General features: G+C 36.0%; 1 protein-coding gene and 2 long non-coding RNA genes across 3 annotated transcripts; 1 reads left to right on the top strand and 2 right to left on the bottom strand.

The window, feature by feature from the left end:
• Positions 1–945: 945 nt before the first annotated feature.
• On the bottom strand, positions 946–27,036 carry LOC133860449 (uncharacterized). Its single transcript, XM_062296055.1, has 9 exons — positions 26,954–27,036; positions 26,769–26,868; positions 18,408–18,533; positions 18,243–18,308; positions 13,937–13,994; positions 13,733–13,817; positions 1,765–1,875; positions 1,609–1,648; positions 946–1,124 (listed from the first exon to the last, which is right to left on the bottom strand). Exons 1-9 carry the CDS (start codon positions 27,034–27,036, stop codon positions 972–974), a joined length of 822 nt encoding a protein of 273 aa, XP_062152039.1. The 3' UTR covers positions 946–971.
• LOC133861218 (uncharacterized) lies at positions 7,952–10,307 on the top strand. Its single transcript, XR_009898978.1, has 2 exons — positions 7,952–8,741; positions 10,072–10,307. It is a non-coding gene; the product is annotated as an uncharacterized LOC133861218 (long non-coding RNA).
• On the bottom strand, positions 14,196–18,022 carry LOC133859959 (uncharacterized). Its single transcript, XR_009898833.1, has 3 exons — positions 17,509–18,022; positions 15,779–15,877; positions 14,196–14,472 (listed from the first exon to the last, which is right to left on the bottom strand). It is a non-coding gene; the product is annotated as an uncharacterized LOC133859959 (long non-coding RNA).
• Positions 27,037–27,827: the final 791 nt, after the last annotated feature.

Below are 27,827 nucleotides of genomic sequence, written 5' to 3'. Positions count from 1 at the left end.
GTAGCCTACCCTGAACGAAAAGAAATGATTAAACAAAAAACGATAATACATACAAGTTTAAATAAAACAAAGCTAAATTTTTTTGTGTCACTCGAACCCTTATGGTTACCAAATAGAACAGAACCCTATCGATCACACATCAATTTTTTTTTTTTCCTGATTTCAGACAGGAAAGTAAAGTAACCAAGCACATACAGCACACCAAACTGGTCCAAGAACTTGATTTGATAGAGGCAGCTGGAGTGTAACAAATATTTCTGCACAAACACAATCATCTCCTCAGATTTTGCAAAATTTTCCCACCATTACATGCTAAAACATGCGTCCAATTGTACAGTCATTCTTCACTTAGGGTGCGTTTGGGATTGCGATTTCGTAGACAATAAGTGCGATTTTAAACCAAATCGCAGAACATAGATTGTTTGGGAACTGCGTTTTTAAAAATTGTGATTTGAAAACGCAGAAAATCTGCTTTTTCAAATCGCAGATAAAATGGTGCTTTTTTGAAAACGCAAAATTTTAAAGGTAAATTCGCGATTTTAAATGTTAAACTGCGATTTTGCCAAACGCTTAACTGCGTTTTTAAAAATCATTTTTTTCAAATCGCACATTTTAAAATCGTTATTTTAAATCTCACTTTTTAAAATCGCAAACCCAAACGGACTCTTAGTATAGGCCAAAACTTGTTTTTGATAAGTAATATAGGCCAAACTTTTACAAAACCACCATCCATGCGGGCTGAGAATCCACGAATTGACACAATCAAAACTTAGATATTCATTTCAGCAAATTAATCCAGACATGTGTTACATTTCATGCGTGGGCACAAACATTACCTCAGTTCCAGCTAGCTATAACCATAATGAAAGATTTGTGAGACACACAAGTCTTTCTAGATAAAAAGTTCAAGTGATGCCCAGGTGGAATAATGTTTTTGGCCCCCTTCCCTTTCTCTTTGAGGCTACCTTCCTCTACCTGAACCGCCATCTCTGGGCAGCAGAAATTGGAGTATTCAAGAATGGGGCGTAGCGGTGGACGAGCGGATTGACAATCCTCCCAATCTTAGCCCATACATTGTTGTGGTAACTAGCAGTAACAGGGGCATGGTACATGAGTTTCAATAGCTGTCAAAAAAGTGTTTTAAGAGAGTCAAAAGCAAGAAAATTTCGAAAAAAACAAACAAACCAAACAAAATTCATTTGGTACCATACACTATAATGCAAAGGTTAACACCAAATCTAAATACAGACCAAATAAGAAAACAGGATGACATAACAACCAAATGCAACAGAAATCAACCACCAAATTTTTGCATATTGTAATTTTTTAAAAGTGCTTCTTGAACTCTACTGATATTTTCACGCAAGTGAAATCATGAGGCACAGTCCAAGTTTTCTTCTCTCAATAAACTGATGGCACACCATTGGTCCACAGTTTTGCAGAAAAATGATCAAGTCAATGTGAAAAGGAGTGTCAAAGTGATTGGGACACCAAATCCATCAATTTTCTGGTGCTTATGCACAGTTGCTTTTAGCTACAGCTAACAGCACTTTTGATCGAATAAGAAAAAACTAACTGTATAGATGATCAGGGACAAATGTAACGAACCTGCCAGTACATGAAAGTTTGTATTAGATTGCCTTGCCACCTTCATAATTATAATTTAAGAATTTGAGAGACTCCAGAAGTAAGCAAAAACATAACAATGAAAGGAAATAAATACGTGCAATAATTGAAAAAGATAAATATCTCTGAGAATCTCACGAGAAAAAGGAAATAATAAGGAAGCCCAGTCCAATCTCAGCGTGTGAAGACAGTATACTGAGGGTAGTTGTGTTTGACTCCACCCAAACACATGGCTCTTCCAAGTACTTCCTATTCGCACAGAAAAAGATAACATTGCTCATATGTGTTATCTACTAATGTGCTTTGACTAGTTACTTGTTTACCTTGGTTTGTAGAAGGTGAAAGTAAGTGGGTGTTATGTATCCACGTAGGCTTCTAGAAACATGTTTGTAAAAGGCTCTTTTTGTTTTGTATGTAAATGAAGGAGCTACTGTATGGATTTATGAAAGAAAAAAAAGGAAGTCTCCCGAGAATAGAAGAAGAAAAATTCTGCAGAAAAAACCCCTTCCACTTCTCTGTTTTTCAGCTCTGTTTTTTACCTCTGTTTTATTCACTTTTCTGCAGAAATTCTGCAGCAACCTTCCCTAATTATCTTGTGTTTTCATGTCATAATCTGCTGCCCTTTGAAGTGTGTTTTGCTGGAAACATTCAGCCAACAGATTTGGTATCAGAGCTTGGTTCAAAGAAAGAGTTTTGGGCAGAAAATTTGAAGACAAAGCAGAGGATTCGTTGAAGAAAAAGCCATGGCCAGCACAAGCAATTTGAATTGGAGTAGTGTTCAAGTTCCAGTTTTTTCAGGTGAAAACTATCAGTTTTGGTGTATAAAGATGAAGACCTTATTTGTCTCTATAGATTTATGGGACATGGTAGAATCAGGATGTCAAATGCCTGAATCAACATCAAGTTTGACTGAAGCTTAACAAAAGGAATTGAAGGTGAACAAAAGCAAAGATGCTGGAACTCTATGAATGATTCAAAGGGGAGTCTCAGAAACTATTTTCCCAAGGATTATGGAAGCGACAAGAGCTAAAGAGGCATGGGATATTCTACAAGAAGAATTTCAAGGAGATAAAAAGGTAAGAGCCATCAAACTCCAAACTCTTAGAAGAGATTTTGAAAATATGAGAATGAAAGAAAATGAAAGTGTGAAAGATTATTCCACTAGATTTTTGGAGTTGGTAAATCAAATGAAAGCTTATGGAGAAGATATGACTGATCATAGAATTGTTGAGAAAATTTTGATAAGCTTATCTGAAAAATTTGATCCTATAATTGCTGTTATTGAAGAAACTAAAGACCTCTCTAGTTTAGGTGTCCAAGAGTTGTTGGGTTCATTGAAATCTCATGAGCAAAGGTTGGAACGACACTCCGAAAAATCAATAGAGAGTGCATTTCAATCTAAGCTCACAGTTAATGCTAAAAATGAAAAGAAAGCATTAACTCATAAACAAAGTGAAGGGAACCTATCTAGAGGAGGTAGAAGTTTTAGAGTAAGAGGAAGAGGAAGAAGTCCAAGAGGAAGAGGTAGAGGAAGCTATGAAAGAAAGCCAAGTGATGAAGGCTCTTCACAAAGATGTAATATTTGTAAGAAGAGTAGTCATGTTGAGAAAGACTGCTGGTTCAAGGGAAAGCCACAATGTTTTCATTGCAAAAAGTTTGGCCACTTGCAAAAAGATTGTAGATTATTGAAGAATAATCAACAAGCAAATTTCACCGAGGAGAAAGAGGGTGAAGGAAGCTTATTCTATGCATGCCAACATGTTTCCGAGAAGAAGAATGATACATGGTTCTTAGATAGTGGTTGTAGCAATCATATGACTCCGGAAAAAGAAATCTTTATTGACAAAGACACCTCATTTAGCTCCAAAGTGAAAATGGGAAATGGTGTTGTGGTGGATGTTAAAGGAAAAGGTAGTGTTGGAGTTGAAACCAAAAGAGGACTGAAGCGAATTCATGATGTTTTATTTGTTCCGGAGTTAGATCAAAACTTTCTTAGCATTGGACAGCTCATGGAGCATGACTATGCTCTTCACTTTGAAGGACATAGCTGTACAGTGTATGATGCAGGGAATGAAAAATTGATTGTGGCTGAAGTTAAAATGGCTCCAAATAGAAGATTTCCACTCACTTTCAAATATACAAAAGTAGTGGCTCTAAAAGCTAGTGTACTTGATAAATCATGGTTGTGGCATAAAAGATTGGGTCATCTGAATTTTCAAAGTCTCAAACTACTACATCAGAAAAATATGGTACAAGGGCTTCCTACTATCATTGAAAAGAATGAAGTTTGTGAAGGTTGTGTTCTTGGGAAGCATCATCGACAACCATTTTCCAAAGGAATAGCATGGAGAGCTAAGAAGATGTTAGAGTTGGTGCATACTGACGTTTGTAGACCAATGCAAACTCCTTCTCATTCTCAAAACAGGTACTTTATTCTCTTTGTTGATGATTATAGTCGCATGACTTGGGTTTATTTTATGAAACAAAAATCTGAAGTTTTCAATATCTTTAGAAAGTTTAAATGTCTTGTTGAAAGGCAAAGTGGTTGTCTTATTAAAGTCTTGAGAAGTGATAAAGGGAAGGAATATACCTCAAATCAATTTCATAAATTCTGTGAAAATGAAGGCATGGAAAGGCAATTGACAGTTTTTTATACTCCACAACAAAATGGGGTATCCGAAAGGAAGAATCAAACAGTAATGGAAATGGCCAAATCAATTTTGCATGAGAAAGGTTTACCAAAAACCTTATGGGCTGAAGATGTATACACAGCTGTTTATTTGATGAATAGATGTCCAACTAAGGCCGTGTGGGGTAAAACACCATTTGAAGCTTGGAGTGGAAGAAAGTCATCAATCAAGCATCTTAGAGTATTTGGTTGTATTTGTTATGCTCAAATCCCAAAGGAGAAAATATACAAGCTGGATGAGACAAGTGAGAAGTGCATATTTGTTGGCTATAGCTCAATGTCAAAGGGCTATAGGCTATACAACTTGAAGACTAACAAAGTAATCATCAGCCGAGATGTCTTATTTGATGAGAAAGCAAAATGGAATTGGGAGCAAGGTCAAGTTGAAGATCAACTTGTTCCCATGACCTTTTTACAACAAAGACCAGCTCAAGAAAATGAAAGCAATTATGACAGCACTCATCCATCATCAAGTTCAACTCATCACCAAGCTCACCATCATCTCCAAGCTCAAATTCAACATCTCCAAGTTCAAGTCCAATGAGATTAAGGAATTTGGATGATATTTATGCAAGATGTAACTTTTGTGTTGTTGAACCTGAAAATTTTGAAGAAGCAAAGAAAGAAGAGAGCTGGAAAAAAGCTATGGAAGATGAGATTGAAGTTATTGAGAAAACAAAACATGGAAGCTGGTTGTGTAACGATCCACCCCCAATGACACAATACTGTCCGCTTTTGGCTCCCCATACCAGACTTCCCAGGAGGTCACCTATCCTGGGATTGCTCTCGCAGCGGCTCGCTTAACTGCAGAGTTCTGATAGATTCATTGCCATCACGGCTTTAAAACGCGTTGTGTCATATAGGGTGCATTTATACATATAAGCACATCCTCATTCCCAGGCGATGTGGGACGTCACAATCACCCCCCCTTGGGACCCAGCGTCCTCGCTGGCGACCCTCATGGGATCACCCCATTCTTGGCATCCCAGCGAGTGCCCGCCGGCAACCCTCTTGGGCTTGTGCACGCTCCCACCATCTCAGGCTGGGCAATGGCTCTGATACCATTTTCAACGATCCACCCCCAATGACACAATACTGTCCGTTTTTGGCTCCCCATACCAGACTTCCCAGGAGGTCACCCATCCTGGAATTGCTCTCGAAGCGGCTCGCTTAACTGCGGAGTTCTGATAGATTCATTGCCATCACGGCTTTAAAACGCGTTGTGTCATATAGGGTGCATTTATACATATAAGCACATCCTCATTCCCAGGCGATGTGGGACGTCACAGGTTGAGAGACCTCAAGACAAAGAAATTATCGGTGTGCAGTGGATCTACAAGGTAAAATACAATGTAGATGGTTCAGTTCAAAGAAACAAAGCAAGGCTAGTTGCAAAAGGGTATTCACAGTAGCCCGGAGTTGATTTTCATGAAACTTTTGCTCCTGTAGCTCGCCTAGATACAGTGAGAGCTCTAATTTCTCTAGCAGCTCAAAAGTGTTGGTTATTGTACCAACTTGATGTCAAATCGGCCTTCTTAAATGGAGAGTCGAAAGAATAGGTGTATGTTGTAAAGACCAGGAAATTGGATAAGGCATTTGAAATTTAATAAATGATATGGTTTTAATAAAATAGGGTCCTTCTTTAATTTATATAAGTAGAGGGATTTAAATAAAAGAAAATCCCTCCCAACCATTCACAACCTGCCACAAATCCATTTCACTTTTCCTCTTCTTTTCTTTTTCTTCTTTTTCTCCTTGGTGGACAGCCTTCCACGACACCATCTTCTCTTTTTTCTTCTTCTTTTCTTCCTTCTCCCTCCTCTGTTCTCTGTAGCCGCACACAGCAGCCCCTCCCTATTTCTCTCTTCCCCTTCTTTACACAAGTTGAGAGAGAGTAGACCGAGACTGAGAGAGTGAGACACGGAGATGGAGAGACCTGTGTGAGGACCCGATCGGTGGGCCGACGAACGGCGGTTCCAGTGGCGACTCCGGCGAACCAAAGCCGAAATCCGACGGTTTGATGGTGATTTCCGACGATCCCATGGCGAAACCCAAAGACCCGTTAGTTCGAGTGACCCGAGTAACCACCAGACCCGAAGCCTAGACCCGGACCCGATCCTCCATTAACGAACCCCGGCGAACCAGTGATGGATCGGCGACCTGAGATGCGGTTTCCGGCAACCCGTGAGCCCAGAAAACCCGAGACCCGTGACCCTTAGTTGAACCCGACGATTCCCAGTGAACCAGTGACTGTGAGACCCGGTCCTCTAGGAGTGGTTTTCGGCAAGTTTTCCGGCGGGTCAATGATGTTTTCCGGCGATTCTAGCTCACTGATTCCGGTGGATTTGCTATGAAAATCCTTGGGGTAATTTCTGACAACCTATGTTAATTTAGTTTGGGTATTTTACTCTTGGTTAGCTTATTGATGAGTTTGAGTATTTGGGGTTCTTAGATCCTCTATTTTAATTAATTGGAATCTGAAGTTGGTTGTTGATGGTTGTGTATTGGTTTTGTGTTTTGGTTAAAGCATGAAAACCCTTGTTTTTGGTGTGTTGGCAGTGGGGTGATTTTAGTTATGGCTTTGGTATGGAATTTCTAGGATTTTGTTTGGGTAAATGATTTTATGGGTTTTGGTTGGGAACTATTTAGATGAAAATCTAGGGTTTATGGTGAGTATATGGGTTTGTTGAACCCGTGTGGTTTCTGTGTTGTGGATTTTGGCCGGCTACTGATTTTAGGTTTTATTTGAGTGTTGATTTAGAGTTTATGTATGTTTAACATGCTAAGGTTGGGTGGCTTGTTTAGTTTGGTTGTGTAATGCTTTGGGTTGTGGATTTGGAGTTGGTAATTTTGGTGATGTGATTTAGGGTTTTTGGAAGATGTTGAAAGGGATGGCTGAAAGAGGTTGATTTGTGGTTATGTAATGAGGTTTTAGGCCAAGCCCTTTATAAAGATGGGTTGTTTGATTGTGATTGTGTGGAGTTGAAGTGATACCAGTTGGGCCCTTGATGTTATAGTTGACTAATTATGGGTATAGAAGTTTGAGAATGGTTTTGTTAGATATTCCATTAGCATTAGTTGATTATGGAGACACTATGTGAGTAATGATAATAAAAACGTGTATGGATAGAAATTAATATAAACAAGTAAATAAAATACATTTGTATAAAGAAAGAATAAACTTATGAATAGGTAAAGTGATTATATAAATGGATTATGGATTTATGCCAATGTAATTGAAGACATTAAGATGATCTTTAAGTATAAGTCATTAAAGTTCTAGGTTGGAAAGACTTAATGAATTAGCTTAAAGTGTTGTATGTGTATATGTATATATGTATACATGTACATGTATGTGACTAAAATATATATGTGTATATATTGCTAACTTAGTGAATGAAAGACAAACTATACAAAATGGTTAGTAATTAATAAGAATGTTAAAGAACTATAAATTACTCAATTAACCCCTAGGTTTGCAAATATAAGTTAGAAGACTTATAGAACCTATAGGTGTATTATAAATTCGTTGTGCAACAACATAGTAACTAATTCGCTTAATGATATCCACATAGTGTTTATGTGTACTAATGGATTAGGTCTAAGCTTGTTAATCATTGCATGTGTGGGTATATATATATATATATATATATATATGGACGTATACATGAATATGAGTTCGGTAAATAATGATATTATGGAAATGCATAACTAGGCTTCAAATTCATCTATTAGTGTAAGTAGATAATTAATGCGTTTATTTATGTATTATAAAGTACCTAAGTGCGTTAGGAAGCGGTGCTTAGCTCGGTAAGCCTTCTATACATATATATATATATATATATGGGCCGAATAGACTTAGCTTAAACGGATAGACTAACTATAAGACTTAATAGTTAATAATGACAACAAGGTGACTTGTTGCCTAATTCACCTATCCATGTACACTAAGTGCTTTATTGCATATCATCGGTTAGGTTTAAGAGTTGTATATGTATATGTATATGTATATATGTACATATATACATATGCATGCATACATGCTAAATATATATGGTTAACTTAGTAAATAAGCAACACGCTATAAAAATGATTAACATGGATGATGAGGTGCAACAATAATAAATGAGCTAGTAAAAGGAGTAAATACGTTTTATGATAATAAACAAGATACAATAGGAACCAAAAACCAATGGTAAGTTTAATAATAGCTTAAGGTGTCTAGCTGGCTTTAGAAGCGAGTGATGTGACGTGTGAGCACACGGGTAGTTAGGATGTTATAGAGTATGTAATTCAATAGCATAGTCTAATGCTACCAATGTTTGCAGGATCATGTTCGGATTGGAGACTTTAATTGGTTCTCCAATGTAGAGTCCAAGTGACTAGAGTCCAAGGAGTGTTCGAGTTGGAGTCCAATGCAACCAAGGTGGGTATTCCACTCACTGAGAAAATATATATTTTTATATGTATTGGATTGATAAAAATATATATATTGTTTATGAATCCGAACCAACCATATCATGAAATGTATATGCTTTGAGATGATTTGTTTAGTTTCGATTATGTTTAAACTATATCAATGATGTTAAAGAGATAGTGTATGAGTGAAAAGTATTGAATAGATTTAAAGTGTTAAGTTCTGCGGTTGAGATTTAAATTATGCAAATTGTTTGAGAACATGTCATGTTGAAACTGCGTAGATTTGATAAAGAAACTAAGTTTTGAATGATTTCAAAGTGTTGGGTAAAATGCTGGATTTGTTTAGTTTTAAAAGGGCGTGAATTAACAATTGCATGATTTGAGCATGATACAGTAGTGAAATATATACTGGTCAAGCACGGAACATTGAGCATGTAGTATAGAGCATACATTAACAGTAGTACAGCAGTAAAGGAACAGGATACACAGTAAAACAGCAGCAGTAAAGGAACAGGATACACAGTAAAACAGCAGTTATCAGCATCGTGGGGGACCGAAGCCCCAGTAGACCCAGTCATGCATATCATGTATAGCATTGTTTAATGAGTGATGTTTTTATGTTATGAGTAGTTTTACTAGACGTATTGGTATGCATAAGAGTCTTCATGGAAAAGATCTTATGTATACTTTTATCGGATGGTCACATGTGTTAATAGCATACATTGAACTTGAAAGTACATGGATACATGATTGCCCAGGTGCGAGTAATGGCATGTCTATGAGTAGGAAGGTTGACTGTTCTTGTTCTCCAGGAAAGACGTGTTAGCATGATTGAGTTTAGCTCTAGTGCTCTCATGATCTACTGGCGTCAAGGCACGAAGCTGAAATACGATTAGAGATGGTGTTGCGAGTATTTTGTTGACGGATGTTGTCCTAGTACGGAAGAGTAAGATGCCATGTTCTTTGCTTAAGACTTATGTGTATACGTGATATTTGTGATGGAGTGATCGTGTGCACATATGTCCAAGCGACCGGTGAAAAGTATTATTATAGAGGAGTCTATATGTAGAATCTTCCAAGCGGTAGATTGGAACTTCTACATATGTTCACAGCTATATAGTATGTTTTAAATGTTTTCTAAATAGTCGGTGTTTGCTGCATTAGCTGTTGGTAAATGGTGGCTAATATAGTGCTCGCACGACTAAAAATAAATAAGGGTTGGTTCTTTGTGAAAACTCAGTTAGTCTTATACCACTGAGGTCTTAGTATGAGGTATACTAAGGCGGTGAACTCATTATTTCACCTATGCGGATGTGGATACCACCACAACCGTGTAGATGATGTTTCTTTGGCTGCAGGTACTATGGTATAGTCGATGGGTCGGTAGCAGTGTGCTTGGGATATTATGACTGAAGCTCACCGCGACGGTTGTAATTGTCGGACCACGGGCTGTCCACTGTTTTATAGGTTTGGTATAGCTTGTGACGTTTGTGTCACATATTCTTTGTAAAGGCATAGTTGTTTTGTAAATATTGTGTTAATAAGACTCATACAGATAGATGTTAAATGGCTCTATGTGGTAATTAATTTGTAATAGATGTATAAGTTGTAATTTCCGTTGTTCAGATTTATGTTTTCCGCTGCATAGATAGATAAATGTCATACTCTGATTATCAGGTACATGTTATGGGGCATGTACCATATGTTGGCTGAGCAACACGTAGTCGTGCCACTGCGATGACTCGTTTTACGTTTCGTATAAAAAAAAAAAAAAAAAAAAAAAAAAAAAAAAAAAAAAAAAAACCGGGTCGTCACATATGTTGAGCAACCTCAAGGATTTGTCATCCAAGGAGAAGAAGAAAAAGTGTACAAGTTGAGAAAAGCTTTGTATGGGCTAAAACAAGCTCCTAGAGCATGGTATAGCCACATTGACAACTATTTCAATGAAAGTGGTTTCAAAAGGAGTAAGAATGAGCCAACCTTGTATGTAAAGCATAAAGGTAATGTGAATTTGCTTGTTGTTGCATTATATGTTGATGATTTGATTTTGACTGGAAGTAGTATTGAAATGATTGAAGAATTCAAGAAAGATATGGTGAAAAAGTATGAGATGAGTGATATGGGGCTGCTACACTACTTTCTTGGTATTGAAGTGTATCAAGACAAAGAATAGGTGTTCATTTCTCAAAAGATGTATGCTAAAAAAATTCTGAAAAAATTCAGAATGCTTGGTTGCAAACCAATGACTACACCCCTTGCTGTCAATGAAAAATTAAAGAAAGAGGATGGAGGAAAAAAGGTGGATGCTACACTCTATAGAAGTTTGGTTGGAAACTTGCTATACCTCACAGCAACAAGACCTGATATTATGTTTGCAGCAAGTTTGCTATCAAGGTTCATGCATTCTCTAAGTCATTTTCACTTTGCAACAGCAAAAAGAGTGCTTAGATACATTCAAGGCACCACAAGTTATGGAATTAGATACTGCAGAAAATCCATTGTGAAGTTGATTGGCTTTTGTGATAGTGATTGGGGTGGATGTGTTGATGATATGAAAAGCACCTCAGGTTATGCTTTTTCACTTGGATCAGGTGTGTTTTCTTGGTCCTCAAAGAAGCAACAATCAGTTGCTCAATCTTCAGCAGAAGCAGAATATATTTCAGCAGCTATAGCAACGTCTCAAGCTATTTGGTTGAAAAGAATTCTTGAAGATATTGGTGAGAAACAAGAAGAGGCTGTATACTTGTATTGTGACAACAAATCAGCTATAGCAATGGCAAAGAATCCAGTTTATCACAGCAGGACCAGACACATTGCGATCAAGCATCACTTCATTAGAGAAGCAATTGAAGAAGGAGAAATAGAATTGAAATTCTGCAGGTCAGATGAGCAAGTAGCTGACATTTTCACCAAAGCTTTGCCAAAGGAAAAGTTCCAGAAACTCAGAGAAGCATTAGGAGTTCAAGAACAGCACATTAAGGGGGAGAATGTTATCTACTAATGTGTTTTGACTAGTTACTTTTTTACCTTGGTTGTGTTTTTTGTTAAACCTTGGTTTGTAGTAGGTGAAAGTAAGTGGGTGTCATGTATCCATGTAGGCTTCTAGAAACATGTTTGTAAAAGGCTCTTTTTGTTTTGTATGGAAATGAAAGAAGCTACTGTATGGATATATGAAAGAAAAAAAAAAAAAAAAGGAAGTCTCCTGAGAATAGAAGAAGAAAAATTCTGCAGAAAAAACCCCTTCCACTTCTCTGTTTTTTACCTCTGTTTTGTTCACTTTTCTGCAGAAATTCTGCAGCAACCTTCCCTAATTATCTTGTGTTGTCATGTCATAATCTGCTGCCCTTTGAAGTGTGTTTTGCTGGAAACATTCAGCCAACAATATGAAAAAAGTTAAATATACCCAAAGAATAAATAAAATATAAAGGCTCATATTAGAGAAGTTGAAACAATTATATGTTTAACTTAGGCATTGAAGAAAGTCCAGTAGATCACAAACTCCACTACTGCACTACATGAAGACAAGGAGACACCATGACAAGGGAGTCAAGGTTCTGGCCTGAAAACCGTGTAGCACTTTAAAACAATCATTTAGCATAATAAACCAATGCCCAAGAGTAAAATTTAGTCAAATAATAAGGTACTCTGTGAGTATTGATATACCAATATTACAGGAAAAGTATGCAATAATAATTCAAAATTATGATAGACTCAATTGAGATAGTTGGATACCAAAAATCTGAATGCACACGCTAATCAACTATCTAAAGAGCGCTAAAACTGAATTAAGTAAACACGACCAGCACTACTGAGATATTAATTAGTGGGAATGACTCGCACAAATGCTTGAAGGAATCTCCAAAAAGTTGAAAATTATTTCTTGAAAATTTAAGTTTATCTCCAATTTAAATATATAAAAATTTAAGTTTATCTTAAATTTGAATATTTAAACTTCCTTCTATTTCTTTTATTACTCTTTGTCTCACATTGAAAAGCTATGAGTATTTTGTGTGTTTTATAAGCATTTATCATGCTCTTATACTAGTTAAGATTTTGAGTATACATGTATTAGTTGTGCCGGTACGAAGCACTAGTCGTCGCACGCACGCGTGTTGCTTTGACGCTTTAGACGCACTTCGCACCGTTGCACACAAGATTATTAATTACGTGTTTTTTTTTTTCCTGATGTGTACAATTGCTTTTTTAACAGTAATATTTTTGAATATTTAGTTGTTTTTCTAAAATGTCAGAAACTATATTTTCTAACTGCTATTTCAACAGTCAGAAATTGTGTTTTCAACAGTTAGAAACTGTATTAAAATTGTTGTAAACTGTTTCTAAAATTTAGATAAAACATATTTTTCAGCATATTTTCGAAATCTTTTTCCTTCTTTTCTTTTTCATCTTCTCTATTGTTACAGAATTTCTAAATTCAGAGCAGTGTTCAGAATTTCTAATCTGCACGCTGCATTCAGGTAGTATTATATCCTGAGGATAAAATTGTTGTATTCCCTTTTGCAAAACTTGTTCTTTAAGTGGGAGGCAATATTTGTGTAAGAGACATATTTACATTCGCCTTACTGTCCAGTGTTCTTTCTATACAGTTTTTTATTTTTCTGCTTTCTTCAATTTTCTGTAGTTCCACATCTTTATTTTCCAATAAAATATGCGGTGACAAAAGGCAAAACAAACAATATTAGGTAAGAATAATAACATAATAGCATCATTTTGTTAAACCAAACATCAAAACCAAAGTTGTAGAATAATCCTAATCATTTCAAGGATCACAAGAGAAACCCACATTCCAACAGTTCTCTGAAGTGCCAATTGACTGTATCACATTATTAAATTCATACAACAGACAGCATTCAATGAAATATCACTCAATGGGCAATAAGACTATATGATTGAGAAAAACCAAATAGGATAAAAACACATATTGTAAGCAAGTAAATCCAACCAAAGATATATATCATTAGAGGTTCATAACTCTCCCACCTGTACAAGGAGGAACGACTGAAATTATGCCTAAGGAACTTGGCAACATGCTCAAGTGCTCGACATAAAATAGGAATAAAGGAAACTGCAACAAAGATCACCTCATCATACTAGGCACGGTAAGAAAAAAGATCAATTCAATAATTTTGACAGAAGAACAAAAATGACGAACTTAGAGAAAGAATTTAACTAAGCAATTCTCACACTTAAGGCAAAGATTTGAAGCCACAAAGATAAGGCAGTAGATGAAGTAGATAAAATCCTTGGTTGCAGCAATTGTGACAACCCCTTTTTTTTTTTTTTTTTTTTTTTTTAATATACAAAACGTAAAACGAGTCATCGCAGTGGCACGACTACATGTCGCTCAGCCAACATATGGCACATGCCCCATAACATGTACCCAATAATCAGAGTATGACATATATCTATCTATGCAGCGGAAAACATAAATCTGAATAGCGGAAATTACAACTTATACATCTATCACAAATTAATTACAACAAAGAGTCATTTAATATCTATCTGTATGAGTCTTATTAACACATTATTTACAAAACTATTATAGCTTTACAAAGAATATGTGACACAAACATCACAAGCTATACCAATCCTATAAAATAGTGGACAAATCGTGGTCCGACAATTACAACCGTCGTGGTGAGCTTCAGTCATAATATCCCAAGCTCACTGCTACCGACCCATCGACTATACCGTAGTACCTGCAGCCAAAGAAACATCATCTACACGGTTGTGGTGGTATCCACATCCGCATAGGTGAAATAATGAGTTCACCGCCTTAGTATACCTCATACTAAGACCTCAGTGGTATAAGACTAACTGAGTTTTCACAAAGAACCAACCTTTATATTATTTTAGTCGTGCGAGCACTATATTAGCCACAATTTACCAACAGCTAATGTAGCAAACACCGACTATTCAGAAATCATTTAAAACATACTATATAGCTGTGAAAACATGTAGAAGTTCCAGACATCCCTCCTTGGAAGTTTCTACATATAGACCCCTCTATAATAATACTTTTCACCGGTCGCTTGGACATATGTGCACACGATCACTCCATCACAGATATCACGTATACACATAGGTCTTAAGCAAAGAACATGGCATCTTACTTTTCCGTACTAGGATAACATCCTTCAACAAAACACTCGCAACACCATCTCTAATCGTATTCCAGCTTCGTGCCTTGACGTCAGTAGATCATGAGAGCACTAGAGTTAAACTCAATCATGCTAACACGTCTTTCCTGATGAACAAGAACAGTCAACCTTCCTACTCATAGACATGTCATTACTCGCACCTGGGTAGTCATGTATCCATGTACTTTCAAGTTCAATGTATGCTATTAACACATGTGACCATCCGATAAAAATATACATAAGATCTTTTTCATGAAGACTCTTATGCATACTAATACGTCTAGCAAAACTACTCATAACATAAAAACATCACTCATAAAACAATGCTATAATGCTATGCATGAATTGGGGCTAATAATGCTGCTGATACGATATGCTGCTGATACTGTTATGCTGCTGATACTGATACTGCTGATACTGTTATGCTGCTGATATACTGATACTGCTGGTATGTATGCTCTATACTACATGCTCAATGTTCCGTGCTTGACCAGTATATATTGCACTACTGTGTCACGCTGAAATCATGCAGTTGTTAAATCATGCCCTTTTAAAACTAAACAAATCCAGCATTTTACCCAACACTTTGAAATCATTTAAAACTTAGTTTCTTTATCAAATCTACGCAGTTTCAACATGACATGTTCTCGAATAATTTGCATAATTTAAATCTCAACTTAACACTTTAAATCTAGTCAATACTTTTCACTCTTGCACTATCTCTTAAACATCATTGATATAGTTTAAACATAATCGAAACTAATAAATCATCTCAAAGCATATACATTTCAACATATGGTTGGTTCAGTTTCATAAACAATATATATATTTTTATCAATTCAATACATATAAAAATATATATTTTCTCAGTGAGTGGAATACCCACCTTGGCTGCATTGGACTCCAACTCGAACACTCCCTTGAACTCTAGTCACTTGGACTCTACATTGGAGAACCAATTAAAGTCTCCAATCCGAACATGATCCTGCAAACATTGGTAACATTAGACTATGCTATTGAACTCTATACTCTATGACACAAAAGCTACCCGCATGCTCACACATCATGTCACTCGCTTCGAAAGCTATCTAGATATCTTAAGTTATTATTAGATTAGTCATTGGTTATAGGTTCTTATTATATCCTGCTTATTAAGCACAAAGGTGTGTTTAACTATTTTTGTTGGTTTATATATTATTGTTGTATCACCCTATTATTGTTAACCATTTTCTATAGTTTGTAATTCCTTCACTAAGTTAACAATATATATATATTTCAGTCATATACATGTACATGTATACATATATACATATATACATATACACATACAACACTTTAGGCTAATCCATTTAGTCTTTCCAACCTAGAACTTTAGCGACTTCTACTTAAAGATTATCTTAATGTCTTCAATTATATTAGCCTAAATCCATAATCCATTTATATAATTACTTTACCTACTCATGGGTCTATTCATTCTTTATGTTAATATATTTTATTTGCTCACTTACTCTATGTTGCCTTTACTCCTACACTAAATCTAGACTCTTGAAATATAGTCCAAAGCCAAATGAACCTAGCCTCATCCATAGGCAAAATAACCCACGATCAAACTCATAAACCCAACTCAATATCAATTTCAACCTACAATAATAATTAATAACTCCCTACCAAATTATGTTCCTCAAAGTTATACTCCTCAAGAAAATAACCAAGCAATATCATTTTCCAAAATCATCAATTTTACACACACACATGTCCAATCTTTTCCCAAAGAGAATTCAATAACTATGAACTTCCCTCCAAACATCATTCATCAACTATAACCAAGCAATATACCTCAAAAGCACATCCGTAGAATTAAATCACAACCAACACCCCAAAATCCCTTAAAATTCATACAAGATTAATCATAATTATTACAATCTCTATTCCAACAATAATCCAAGATTCTCCTACGACCAAACCTTCAACATCTATGGCCATTCATCAAGCCCAAAGCTCTCAAATATTAACACATATCATCCATAGGCAACATAACTAAAAATCAAAGAGACCAACTCCAACATCAATAACTCATTCGGTCAACAACAAAATACATCCATTAAAGCCTCAATTCACATCCATAAACATTATGCTCATTCTCTATCAAGTAACCATAACCCAACGTTACCACTCAATTTAAAACTCCCACACCAATCCATCAAAATTACACTAATCAGCCCATCCTCATAACAAAAGCCCCAAAATTCACAAACATAACCCTAAATTCAGATTTAACAAAAGCCATAGCAATCCACCAAATTTCTTCCCAAAAGTTAACCCAATTCTGAAAATCATCAACCATAACTGAGGAAATAAATCAAAGCTTCAACACCCACAGAAATCACAGCCACCGAACACACCACAAAAACTCACTGGCCGGAACAACACACAATCCAACCTCATAGACAATCGGCTAACAAGGAGAACACCAAAACAGGGAGATCAACAATCAAAAATACCCTATCATTAATCAATGCAAAATCCTCTAACCAACCAATAGAGAATCCCCCAAAAATTATCAAACCCTAATTCAACAATCAACAAATTAATCCATATAAATTATAGAATTTATACCTTGGGGATTTTCCTCAATAAATCCGCCGGAAAACGCCACTGGCAGTCGCCGGAAATTCACCGGAAAACACCAATAGAGAACCGGGTTTCACGGGTCACTGGGTCATGACTTTGGTGGGTCTTCCGAGTCTTACACACGCACGGGTCACTGGGTAGTCCACCACCGACGGAAACCACCGGAGAACAGCCTCCAACCGCCGGAAATCGCGTCGGAAAGTTGCCATGGAGAATCGGGTCTCTCCTTGCTCGGTCGAGTCACGGGTCGCATGGGTTACGGGTCTTCGTGGTTCGGCTCCTGGGTTCCGCCGGAGCTCCTTAGCTCACCGAAAATCGACTTCTGGCCACCGGGAATCGAGTCGCCATCGTCGCCGTCGTCTGGTTCCACCGTCGCCGACCCACCGACAGCGACCCACTGATCGGGTCCTCCATCTCCGCGTCTCACTGTCTCTCTTTCCATCTCACAATCTCGATCTCTCTCGTTCTCAATCTCACTCTCACTCTCACGGGTCCAATGGGTTCGGTTGGGTTGCACGGGAAGATGGGGGAAAATGGAAGGAAAAGGAAAAATGAAAGAAAGATAGGAGACGTGGTGAGAGGAAGGAAGAAAGGAAGAAGAGAAAAAGAAAGAGAGGGGGGGGGGGGGGGGGTGTGCTGACGCGTGGGGCTTGAAGGGAGAAAATTATTTTCTCCAAAACAATCCACAGCCACACACGTGGCTGTGGATGAGACCAAACCTTGGTCTTTACAGCAATAGACTGAAAGTAAACTTGCAAAGCATGTGCATTCCATGCCCTGGGTTTCTGCAACAACATAAGATTGGTTAATTGAACTTGAAGAAAGATAACAAACCATGTATGGAGTGAAAAGTTACAAGCTCAATGAAACAGAAAAAGAAATACCCCATATAGCGAATACAAGGAAAAAAGAGAGGAACATGCAGTGCCCATTAAGGAAAGCCGAAATGCTCTTTGTGAAAGATTTCTAGGTACCAATGGAAAAATTGCAAGCACAGCCACAACAAACACCTGCAGTTCAAAAAAGAAGATATAAGCAATATTACCAGAAGAAGTCCTGACATACAGGCAGAATCATAGTACAGGGATCCTACTTTTAACATAAAACTTAGTCACTTAAATTTAAAATCACCGTAAATTCCTATCGAGCAGTTTCAGTCTAAGGCTTAATTTTTTTTTTTTTTTTATGACGAGGAACTCCTCTAAGGAGAAGCCACTTCGTGTACTCACCCCTATCAGGTGAACCTCCGAGTCATATAAAGCGCATTCTCCACACAAATCGGGTAATACTCCGGCGAGCTGGCTCCAAAGAATTGTTTGCATCCAAAGGGATTCAAACCTTATACCTCATAGGACTACCACAAAGACCAAGGCCCTTACTACTTGAGCCAACCCCTTGGGGTTTTTAAGGCTTAATTTTGTAATTAAGATGCAGTAGAATTTGTTATATTTGCTCTGGTCCAAACCTGACTAGATGTATTAGTTCTAAAAAAATCTTCAATGATATTAAACATTCTTCCCCGAAGAACACGAAGAAAATCATGCTTAAAATAACAAATGAACAACAGCAGAGCAGCTTGAACTTTGCATTCTAAAAGCACATGGAAAGGGTTCAACATTGCAATAATTCGAGCGCATAAGGGTGACTTAAAGGAACTCTCAGGTGTATAATGAACAGACCAAATAAGAAAATGAGTCGGTAGTTTTACAACAAGGATTCTCACAATCAATAGAGATGAGCATTTGACACTTCCAAAGTAGCCTATCTTCAAAGGTTGGCAAACTCAATTGTTTATGGACTCATATAGGACCATAATGCTGTTTTGGAATTGCTATTGGGTTTTGGTATCCTTTTGTTCCCTGTAAAGACCAAGAAATAAATAGGAGATTTACCAGTTATAAATTATGCTTATTAAATAGATTCACATAAATTACAATAAGGGTTATCAAGTTAACATGTTAAATAAGATTATGCTCTATAGTTTAAGTACTCAAGTGTTTATGTAATGAAAGAATAAGATTTGCGTAGATGACTAGTAATTAGCAAGGATTAAGTGTTAAGTGTAATGCTTAAATGAGAATGTTTGAAATGGTCAATTGTCCAAATAGCCTTAAGACAACAAACATAAAATAGCAACATTATAGAAATACATGAATAGGTTCCAAAGCCTAGTGGTGATGTAATTAGGTGATTAATGTACTTATGCAATATAAAATACCTAAGTGATTTATGAGGTTATGCTCAGCTTGATAAGCATTATATATTTATATATATATATATATATATATATATATATATATATATATATATATATATATATATATATATATATATATATATATATATATATATATATATAGACCGAATGCACTTAGCTTAAATGGATAAACAAATTATAAGACTTAATAGTTAATAATGATGACAAGGTGACTTGTTGCTAAATTCACATATCCATGTACACTAAGTGTTTTAGTGTATCATTGGTTGAATTTGAGAGTTGTATATGTACATGTATATATGTGTATATATACATACGTATGCATATGCGTTGAAAATATATTGTTAACTTAGTAAATAAGCAACACGCTATAAAAAGGATTAACATAGATGATGAGGTGCAACAATAATAAATAAGCTAGTAAAAGGAGTAAATACATTTTATGTTAATAAACAAGATACAATAGGAACCAAAAACCAATGGTAAATTTAATAATAGCTTAAGGTGTCTAGCTAGCTTTAGAAGTGAGTGACGCGACGTGTGAGCAAGCGAGTAGTTTATGTGTCATAGGGTTTAGGTTCAATAGCATAGTCTAATGTTACCAATGTTTGTAGGCTTGTGTCGTGATTGGAGACGTAGACTTGCTCTCCAATGTAGAGTTCGAGTAATTGGAATCCAGTAGAAGTTCAAGTCAGGAGTCTAATGCAGCCAAGGTGGGTATTTCACTCACTCAGAAATATATATATTTTTATATGTAATAAATTGATAAAAATATATATTGTTTATGAAACCGAACCAACCATATGATGAATTATATGCTTTGAGATGATTTGATTAGTTTCGATTATGTTTAAACTATATCAATGATGTTTATGAAATAGTGCAGGAGTGAAAAGTATTAAATTGATTTAAAGTGTTATGTTTTGCGGTAGGGATTTAAATTATGCAAATTATTGAGAATATGTCATGTTGAAACTGTTTACGTTTTATGAAATTATGTTTTGAGTTTAAGAACATGTCATGTTCAAACTGTTTAGATTTTATGAAGAAACTGTGTTTCAAATGATTTCAAAGTATTTGATGTAATGTTAGATTTGTTTAATTTTAAGAGAACGTGATTTAGCAATTGCATGATTTTATAGCGTGATATAGTAGTGAAACATATACTGGTCAAGCACAGAGCATAGAACATGTAGTATAGAGCATACATCAACAGCAGTACAGTAGTAAAGCAGCAGGATATAGTTAAACATCAGTTATCAGCATCGTGGGGGACCGAAGCCCCAGTAGACCCAGTCATGCATATCATGTATAGCATTGTTTTATGAGTGATGTTTTTATGATATGAGTAGTTTTGCTAGACGTAGTAGTATGCATAAGAGTTTTTATGGATAAGAGCTTATGTATATTTCTATTGGATAGTCATGTGTTAATAGCATACATTGAACTTGAAAGTACATGGATACATGACTGCCCAGGCGCGAGTAATGACATGTCTATGAGTACGAAGGTTGACTGTTCTTGTTCTTCAGGAAAGATGTGTTAGCATGATTGAGTTTAGCTCTAGTGCTTTTATGATCTACTGACGTTCAAGGCATGAAACTGAAATACGATTAGGGATGGTGTTGCGAGTATTTTGTTGAAGGATGTTATCCTAGTATGGAAGAGTAAGATGCCATGTTCTTTGCTTAAGACTTGTGTGTATGCGTGATATCTGTGATGGAGTGATCGTATGCACATATGTCTGAGCGACCAATGAAAAGTATTATTATATAGGAGTCTATATGTAGAAACTTCCAAGCGGTAGATTGGAACTTCTACATATGTTCACAGCTATATAGTATGTTTTAAATGTTTTCAGAATAGCCGATGTTTGCTGTATTAGCTATTGGTAAATTGTGGCTAATATAGTGCTCGCACGACTAAAAATAGAAAGAAAGGTTGGTTCTTTGTGAAAACTCAGTTAGTCTTATACCACTAAGGTCTTAGTATGTTTCATGCTAAGGCGGTGAACTCATTCTTTCACCTATGCGGATGTGGATACCACCACAACCGTGTAGATGATGTTTCTTTGGCTGCAGGTACTTCAGTATAGTTGATGGGTTGGTAGTAGTGTACTTGGAATATTATGACTGAAACTCGCCGCGACAGTTATAATTGTCGGACCACGGGTTGTCCATTATTTTATAGGTTTGATATGGCTTGTGACGTTTATGTCACTTATTCTTTGTAAAGTCATTATTGTTATGTAAATATTGTGTTAATAAAACTCAAATAGATAGATGTCAAATGGCTCTTTGTTGTAATTCATTTGTGATAGATGTATAAGTTGTAATTTCTGCTATTCAGATTTATGTTTTCCGCTGCATAGATAGATGTATGTTATACTCTTATTATCAGGTACATGTTATGGGGCATGTGCCATATGTTGGCTTTGCGGCATATCGTCGTGCCACTGTGAGGACTCGTTTTACGTTTTGTAAAAGTAAAAAAAAAAAAAAAAAAAAAATGGGTCGTCACATTCCCCTTTCCTCAAAAGCAGTTAGAACAGAAGTTCTGAAATCTACAGGGCTAGAAGAGGGGGGGGGGGGGGGGGGGGGGGGGGGGTGATGAGCTTTAAGGGAATAGATAAGAACAAAAAAAATTGTGAAAAAGCTCAAAAGAGGAATTTTTTTTTTTTTTAATATAAGTATTTCAATCTAATTAAAAAGCGCATACAGGCGAACCCAAAAACACGGGAGGCATACAAGAGAAACACCCAACTAAGGAAAAGAAGAACACATATCAAGAAATTCTAAGAAATTAGAGAAACAAGAAGTGTTGTAGACAGCCATCCAAACATAAAGATATTTGAGCATAATGGCTTTTAGTTCTGTCACCATCCCCTCAAAATCTCTTAAATTTTGAGCATTACGTTTAGGTGCGGAACTATCATTTTTTTGGTGTGGGACCAACCTAGTCATAATCGTCCAACAAAATCCCAGCACAACTTAACCATAATTTTTCATATTTTGATGAATTTCCGAAGTGTTTTATAATCATAATATGGTTCCTCCTTACCAATTTTTCTTAAAATCATGAAGACAATAACTTGGACCAAAACTCTTAAATGTTTGGTATGGTCCTATTTCCCTTTTGACCAAGACAAACCCCATCTTCTCACTTCAGAAGTGTTTTAAGTTTAAAAATTAGGGAAACCCCAGCTTCTTCCCGTATTGCAAGAAGCTGCTTTATAGAGGAGAAGCTGTTATGGCATGGAGAGAGAGAGAGAGAGAGAGAGAAACTGCAGGCGTTGGCATTTGAGTTTGCAATATATAGGGCCTGCTTGGTAACATATCCCCTCAACTGCCTCACATTTCCAAGTACCTCGATAACGAGTCAATAAAGAAGAAATCATGTATCTAATAGTTACTGCCAAAATGTGAGAGAAGAATGAAGGAAAGGGATGAGCAGACCTTACATATATACTAGCTTCGCATTGATCAACCATTGGCACTGAAGTAAAGAAACAATCTGTTACATTTTTTCTGCAGCCTTGACGGAAGCCAAGTCGGTAAAGCACAGGTCCAGCACTCAAGAGCAGTTGCCCACGTGTCATGTATGCAAAGAGTCCTCGATTCTTCATATTGATAAATACAGATGAGCTCAGTGTGCTTACTCATGAGAGCCCAACAATTTCAACCTCTTCACCTGGTACTTGGCTGAAGAAAACTTCTGCAGCAGCTTCGGAAGTTGCAATATCCAAAAATGTGATCTTCACTACTCTGTTTTCTGCCACCAAATATATCTGGATATGCGTTGCAAGAATATTTAACGACCATAGAAAGGTGCACAAAATGCATTATTGGGCCCAAAAAAATTGATTTAATTCACTCTGGGATAAGTGGGATTGAGTTGTTTTCTCCCTACTACTTTTATATTCCATCTTTTGATTCCAGAGACTCAGTGAGGGCTTCTTCTGAGAAAACCCCAATGTGAGTGAATTTCATCAATTTTCTAACTTCAATGTGGCGGGAATTATGAAGATAGACAGCACAATTTAATTTAATTTAAGATAATTACTATTATTTATACGCATTTGGTGCATGTTTTACTGATTTTGATATAGGGCTTTTTTTTTTCTTTTTTTCTTTTTTTTTTTTAATAAGTTCACATAAGAGGGTGATGGAGAATTCGAACTAATGACCTCCGCTTTATGAGGCGTGATCTCCAACGGATTGAGTTATCCCTTATAGACAATATGAGCTTGTTAAATAAATATTGTTGGACCAATTGCTTGCCATTAATGATGATCTCACTCCTCACCTACTTTAATTTTTTATAATTTATACTTATACAATTTGAGTATTTGAATACTAATTAAATGATTAAATTTATCATTTTTTTATCATATTAAATTTTTAAGATAAGAGATAATTTAAGATGGTATTAAAATAAAGGTTCAGAGTTCGAACTCTGATTCAATAATTCACCTTTCATTTCAATTAATTATTCTATATATTGAGCTTAATTTATTGAGTGATCGAGTATTTAAACTCACACGTAAGGGATGTGTTAAAATATTAATTAAAGATTAAATGCATCTTTTTCTATCATACAAATTATTATTAGTTTTCTTAATTATTTTTGTGAAGGCCTTTTTTTTAAAAAGAAAAAAAAAGAAAAAAAAAATACTAACGGATCTTCACAGTGGCACGACTACAAGTCGCTCAACCAACATATGGCACATGCCCCATAGCATCTACCTGATAATCAGAGTTACATCTAACAGCGGAATATAATAATTAATCTGCAGCAAAACACATATCATAAAGCGGAAATATATCTAATACATAACAGTTAATTACAACAAGAGCCATTTACAAGTCTATCTATTTAAGGCTTATAAAACGCATTACACTAATTACATACTAAAATACAGACTCAATAAATACATATGCCACGTAGGACACGAGCCATAAATAAAATACTCAAAATGCGGACTACCCATAAAAGTCAGTGACTTATGACTGTCGCGAAGTGTTCCAATCATAACATCTCATACGCTAGGTGGACGAGTCGATATCTATATCCGTAGAACCTGCAACCAAAGCATCAATGTCTGCACGGTTGTGGGGGTTGCCGCATCCGTACAGGTGGAATTATGAACTCACTGTCTCAGTATAAAACATACCGAGACCTCAGTGATATTAAATTCAGGGATTTATGATACATTTACCCTAAAAGTAAAAGAAAACACAAAAACAAAATGCTCTTAAGATGCGTTACAACGTGGTTTTCCTTAAAAAATTATTTGTCCCCACCAAAAAAAAGTATGCATAGGATTAAAGTAAATATTTCTCCAAGATGCAATGGGGTCTAGAAATCATCTGTTATTTAGTTACGTTTTGCATAAATGAAAACTAAACCTGAATATCCTCATTTTTTTTTATTATAGCAAGATATCATAAAAGAGAACAGAAGATGAGAGAAAATTATTTTGTATATTTAATAACTGAACTACAATTACTTCTATTTTGTGTTGAATATCAGTTATTTTCATAGATAAAAATCAACTCTCCTCTTGGTCTAGTGAAAAGAGTGTTGTTTGTGTATGGAATTGGCTGTGACATGTTATCCAGATTCATGAAATGTATGAAGGGTCAAAATTGGGTGAACTGATAAGTGATTATTTACTGGAATTGGAACATCTTAAATAGTTGGACCTAAGTTTAAATAGTTCTAAAAGATAATCATTTTCCAAGTCATTCATACATACAACTCTAAGTGAGGTGGAGAGGATCCTTGTCACAACTCCAAAAACTTTCAAATAGAGGCGGCTACTAAAGATGATTTTATCTTGAGTGAGGTAAAGTTTGGGCCGTTTGTGCTTATTTCACACCTAGACTTCAAAACAATATTTTTTATTGGTCAGAATAAAGTATTTATGCATTGACTTCACTTTTTCAAGTCATGCATAAAAAGTCATGGTTTACACCAATCTTATTGGGTAATGGATATTGGGCCCTGATTCATGTACAACTCCACTCCAATTATTGCACAACCTCAAGACACGTTGGGGTGGGAACCATTGTGAACTCGACTGATACTTTTGTTGATTTCCAGGTGGCTAGTATTAAGAATACTATATAATAAGAATAGGAATCCTTATCATAAATGAGGATTGGATTATCCAAAATTTAGGGATTTGATGAGAATTGAATTCCCTAAATGAAGGGATTTGATTAGGATTAGACCCCCTAAATTTAGATCGGTTGTTTCTCATTTTGTAATGCTGTTAATTTCCCATTTTCTAATTCTGCTTTAATTTTTACCCTGCATGCAAATACACACCTCCAGAGAACATGCTGACAAGGAAGACGTAATTCATCAATATTGATAGTGGGCATTCCTCCTATGTAAAAAAGGATACTGTTGTGGTCCTTGTGGATGCTGGAATATTTGATGGGTCGTTATGTTAGGCATAATCCCCAGCAGAAAGAAAGAAAAAGAAGCCCTATTGATCTTCAAACATGGTATCATAGATTCACATCAACTCTCCTCTTAGACTGGTGAAGAGTATTGCATGTGGTATGGAATTGGTAGTGACGACATAACTGGACATGTTATCCAGCTTTTCAAGGGTCAAAATTGGGTATAAGTGATTCATTTTAAATGGTTTTGAAGATAATCATTTTCCAAGCTTCTTTGGTTACCTCCGAAATCTAAGAAAATTTGCCAAAATTTAAGACACCAATGGGCAAATTTGGCTTCAAAAATCAGAAACTGAATCTTTTTGACAAAGGACTCTGTTTGGCTGTTCACTAAATGAAAGTGAAAGATAAAAACAAAAAAGAATCGATGTTAGGATGTCTGTTAGGGAGATTAAAACATGATTTGTAATCAGTGTTTTGGTGGGTATTTTTTGTTTTCGGTTTGAAAAATTATTATGGCATTACATAAAGGTGAAAACTATTTTTGTGTTTGTGTTTATCTTTTTGCTTCATTTTCGAAGTAGAAAATTGTGAAAAGAAAATTTTCTTTAGACTTGTATGCATTGAATCTGGTACTGATGCTCGTGTAAAGTGTTCTGGAGATTCGATGATATAAGGGGGCTGTAGGTGTCCTTCAGGACTGGACCCTTTTTCCTGTACAAATTGCATGGAGGCAGTACATGACTCAGTAAGGGATTTGGCAATGATACTGCCGTGCATATTGGGTAATGGATATTACCCAATTAAATTTGGAATTGAGACCTTCAATTCCTTCAACTCCAAAGACTTCAAGCAGAGGCGGCTACCACTTGGAGACCGCATAGTATTCAATTTGTCTTCCTATTTTTCATCGAGTCGACTGCTTGGACTTCACTTTTCCAAGTCATGCATACAAAGCTACAGTTACACGAATACACGTGGTGGACAACTGGCCACGTTATTAGGATTGGTGAAGCATCCTTATTAGAGGAATCTTATAACTTACGCCTAATTGTTTTTCAGGTACATATTAATAGAATATAAATTCTCTTTATTTGCTGGCTAAATCAGAAAGTCTCAACTAATTTTCTTATTATTCTTCCAGTCAGGAATAAAAATCAACTCTGATTTTAGTCATATTTGCTCATTGTTGATTATTATTATTATTATTATTTTTTAAAAAAGGTTTCTTCTTTTCAAATAAAAATAAGTAGTGTCCGATGGACCATCCTCCCTTTCTTCGACGAAGCATCATTTCTTGACCTCAAATCCAGTTAACCCCCCTCTCCACTTTTCCTTATTTCTTTTCTTGTTCGTTCAATCGTTCTTATTCTCTTATTGTATTTGCCTAGATTGAAAAAAAAAAAAAAGAAAAAAAAAAAGAGAGATTTTATCGCATTTTTTCTTAAGACCTTTATGCATTGACTTCATTTTTGCAGGTCATGAACATCAAGACATTGCTTACATCAGTAGAGATTCCTAGTGGCAAGCCGGCCAAATTTTAACGATGGATATTGATTGGTTCACTCTCTCTGGAAATTGGGACGTCCAAGTCCAAAGACTTGATCAACAGAGGCGGCTACGCCTACCTCTTGATATTATTGGTTGAAGCATGGACTGCAGAGTCTCGTATT

Source organism: Alnus glutinosa, chromosome 2 (genome assembly GCF_958979055.1).
Source record: "Alnus glutinosa chromosome 2, dhAlnGlut1.1, whole genome shotgun sequence".
Lineage (NCBI taxonomy): Eukaryota > Viridiplantae > Streptophyta > Magnoliopsida > Fagales > Betulaceae > Alnus > Alnus glutinosa.
Note: the sequence above shows the minus strand (reverse complement) of the source record. Positions and strands in the feature narration are given on the sequence as shown.

What these genes read in the sequence shown, in the direction of transcription:
- LOC133860449 (XM_062296055.1), bottom strand. Translation starts at nt 27,036, where the DNA reads ATGCGGTCTCCAAGTGGTAGCCGCCTCTGCTTGAAGTCTTTGGAGTTG. An exon ending in TCAATTCCAAATTTAATTGG is followed by an intron (nt 26,869 to 26,953) that starts GTAATATCCATT and finishes CAATTTGTACAG; the next exon opens with GAAAAAGGGTCCAGTCCTGA. An exon ending in CCTTGTATTCGCTATATGGG is followed by an intron (nt 18,309 to 18,407) that starts GTATTTCTTTTT and finishes ATGTTGTTGCAG; the next exon opens with AAACCCAGGGCATGGAATGC.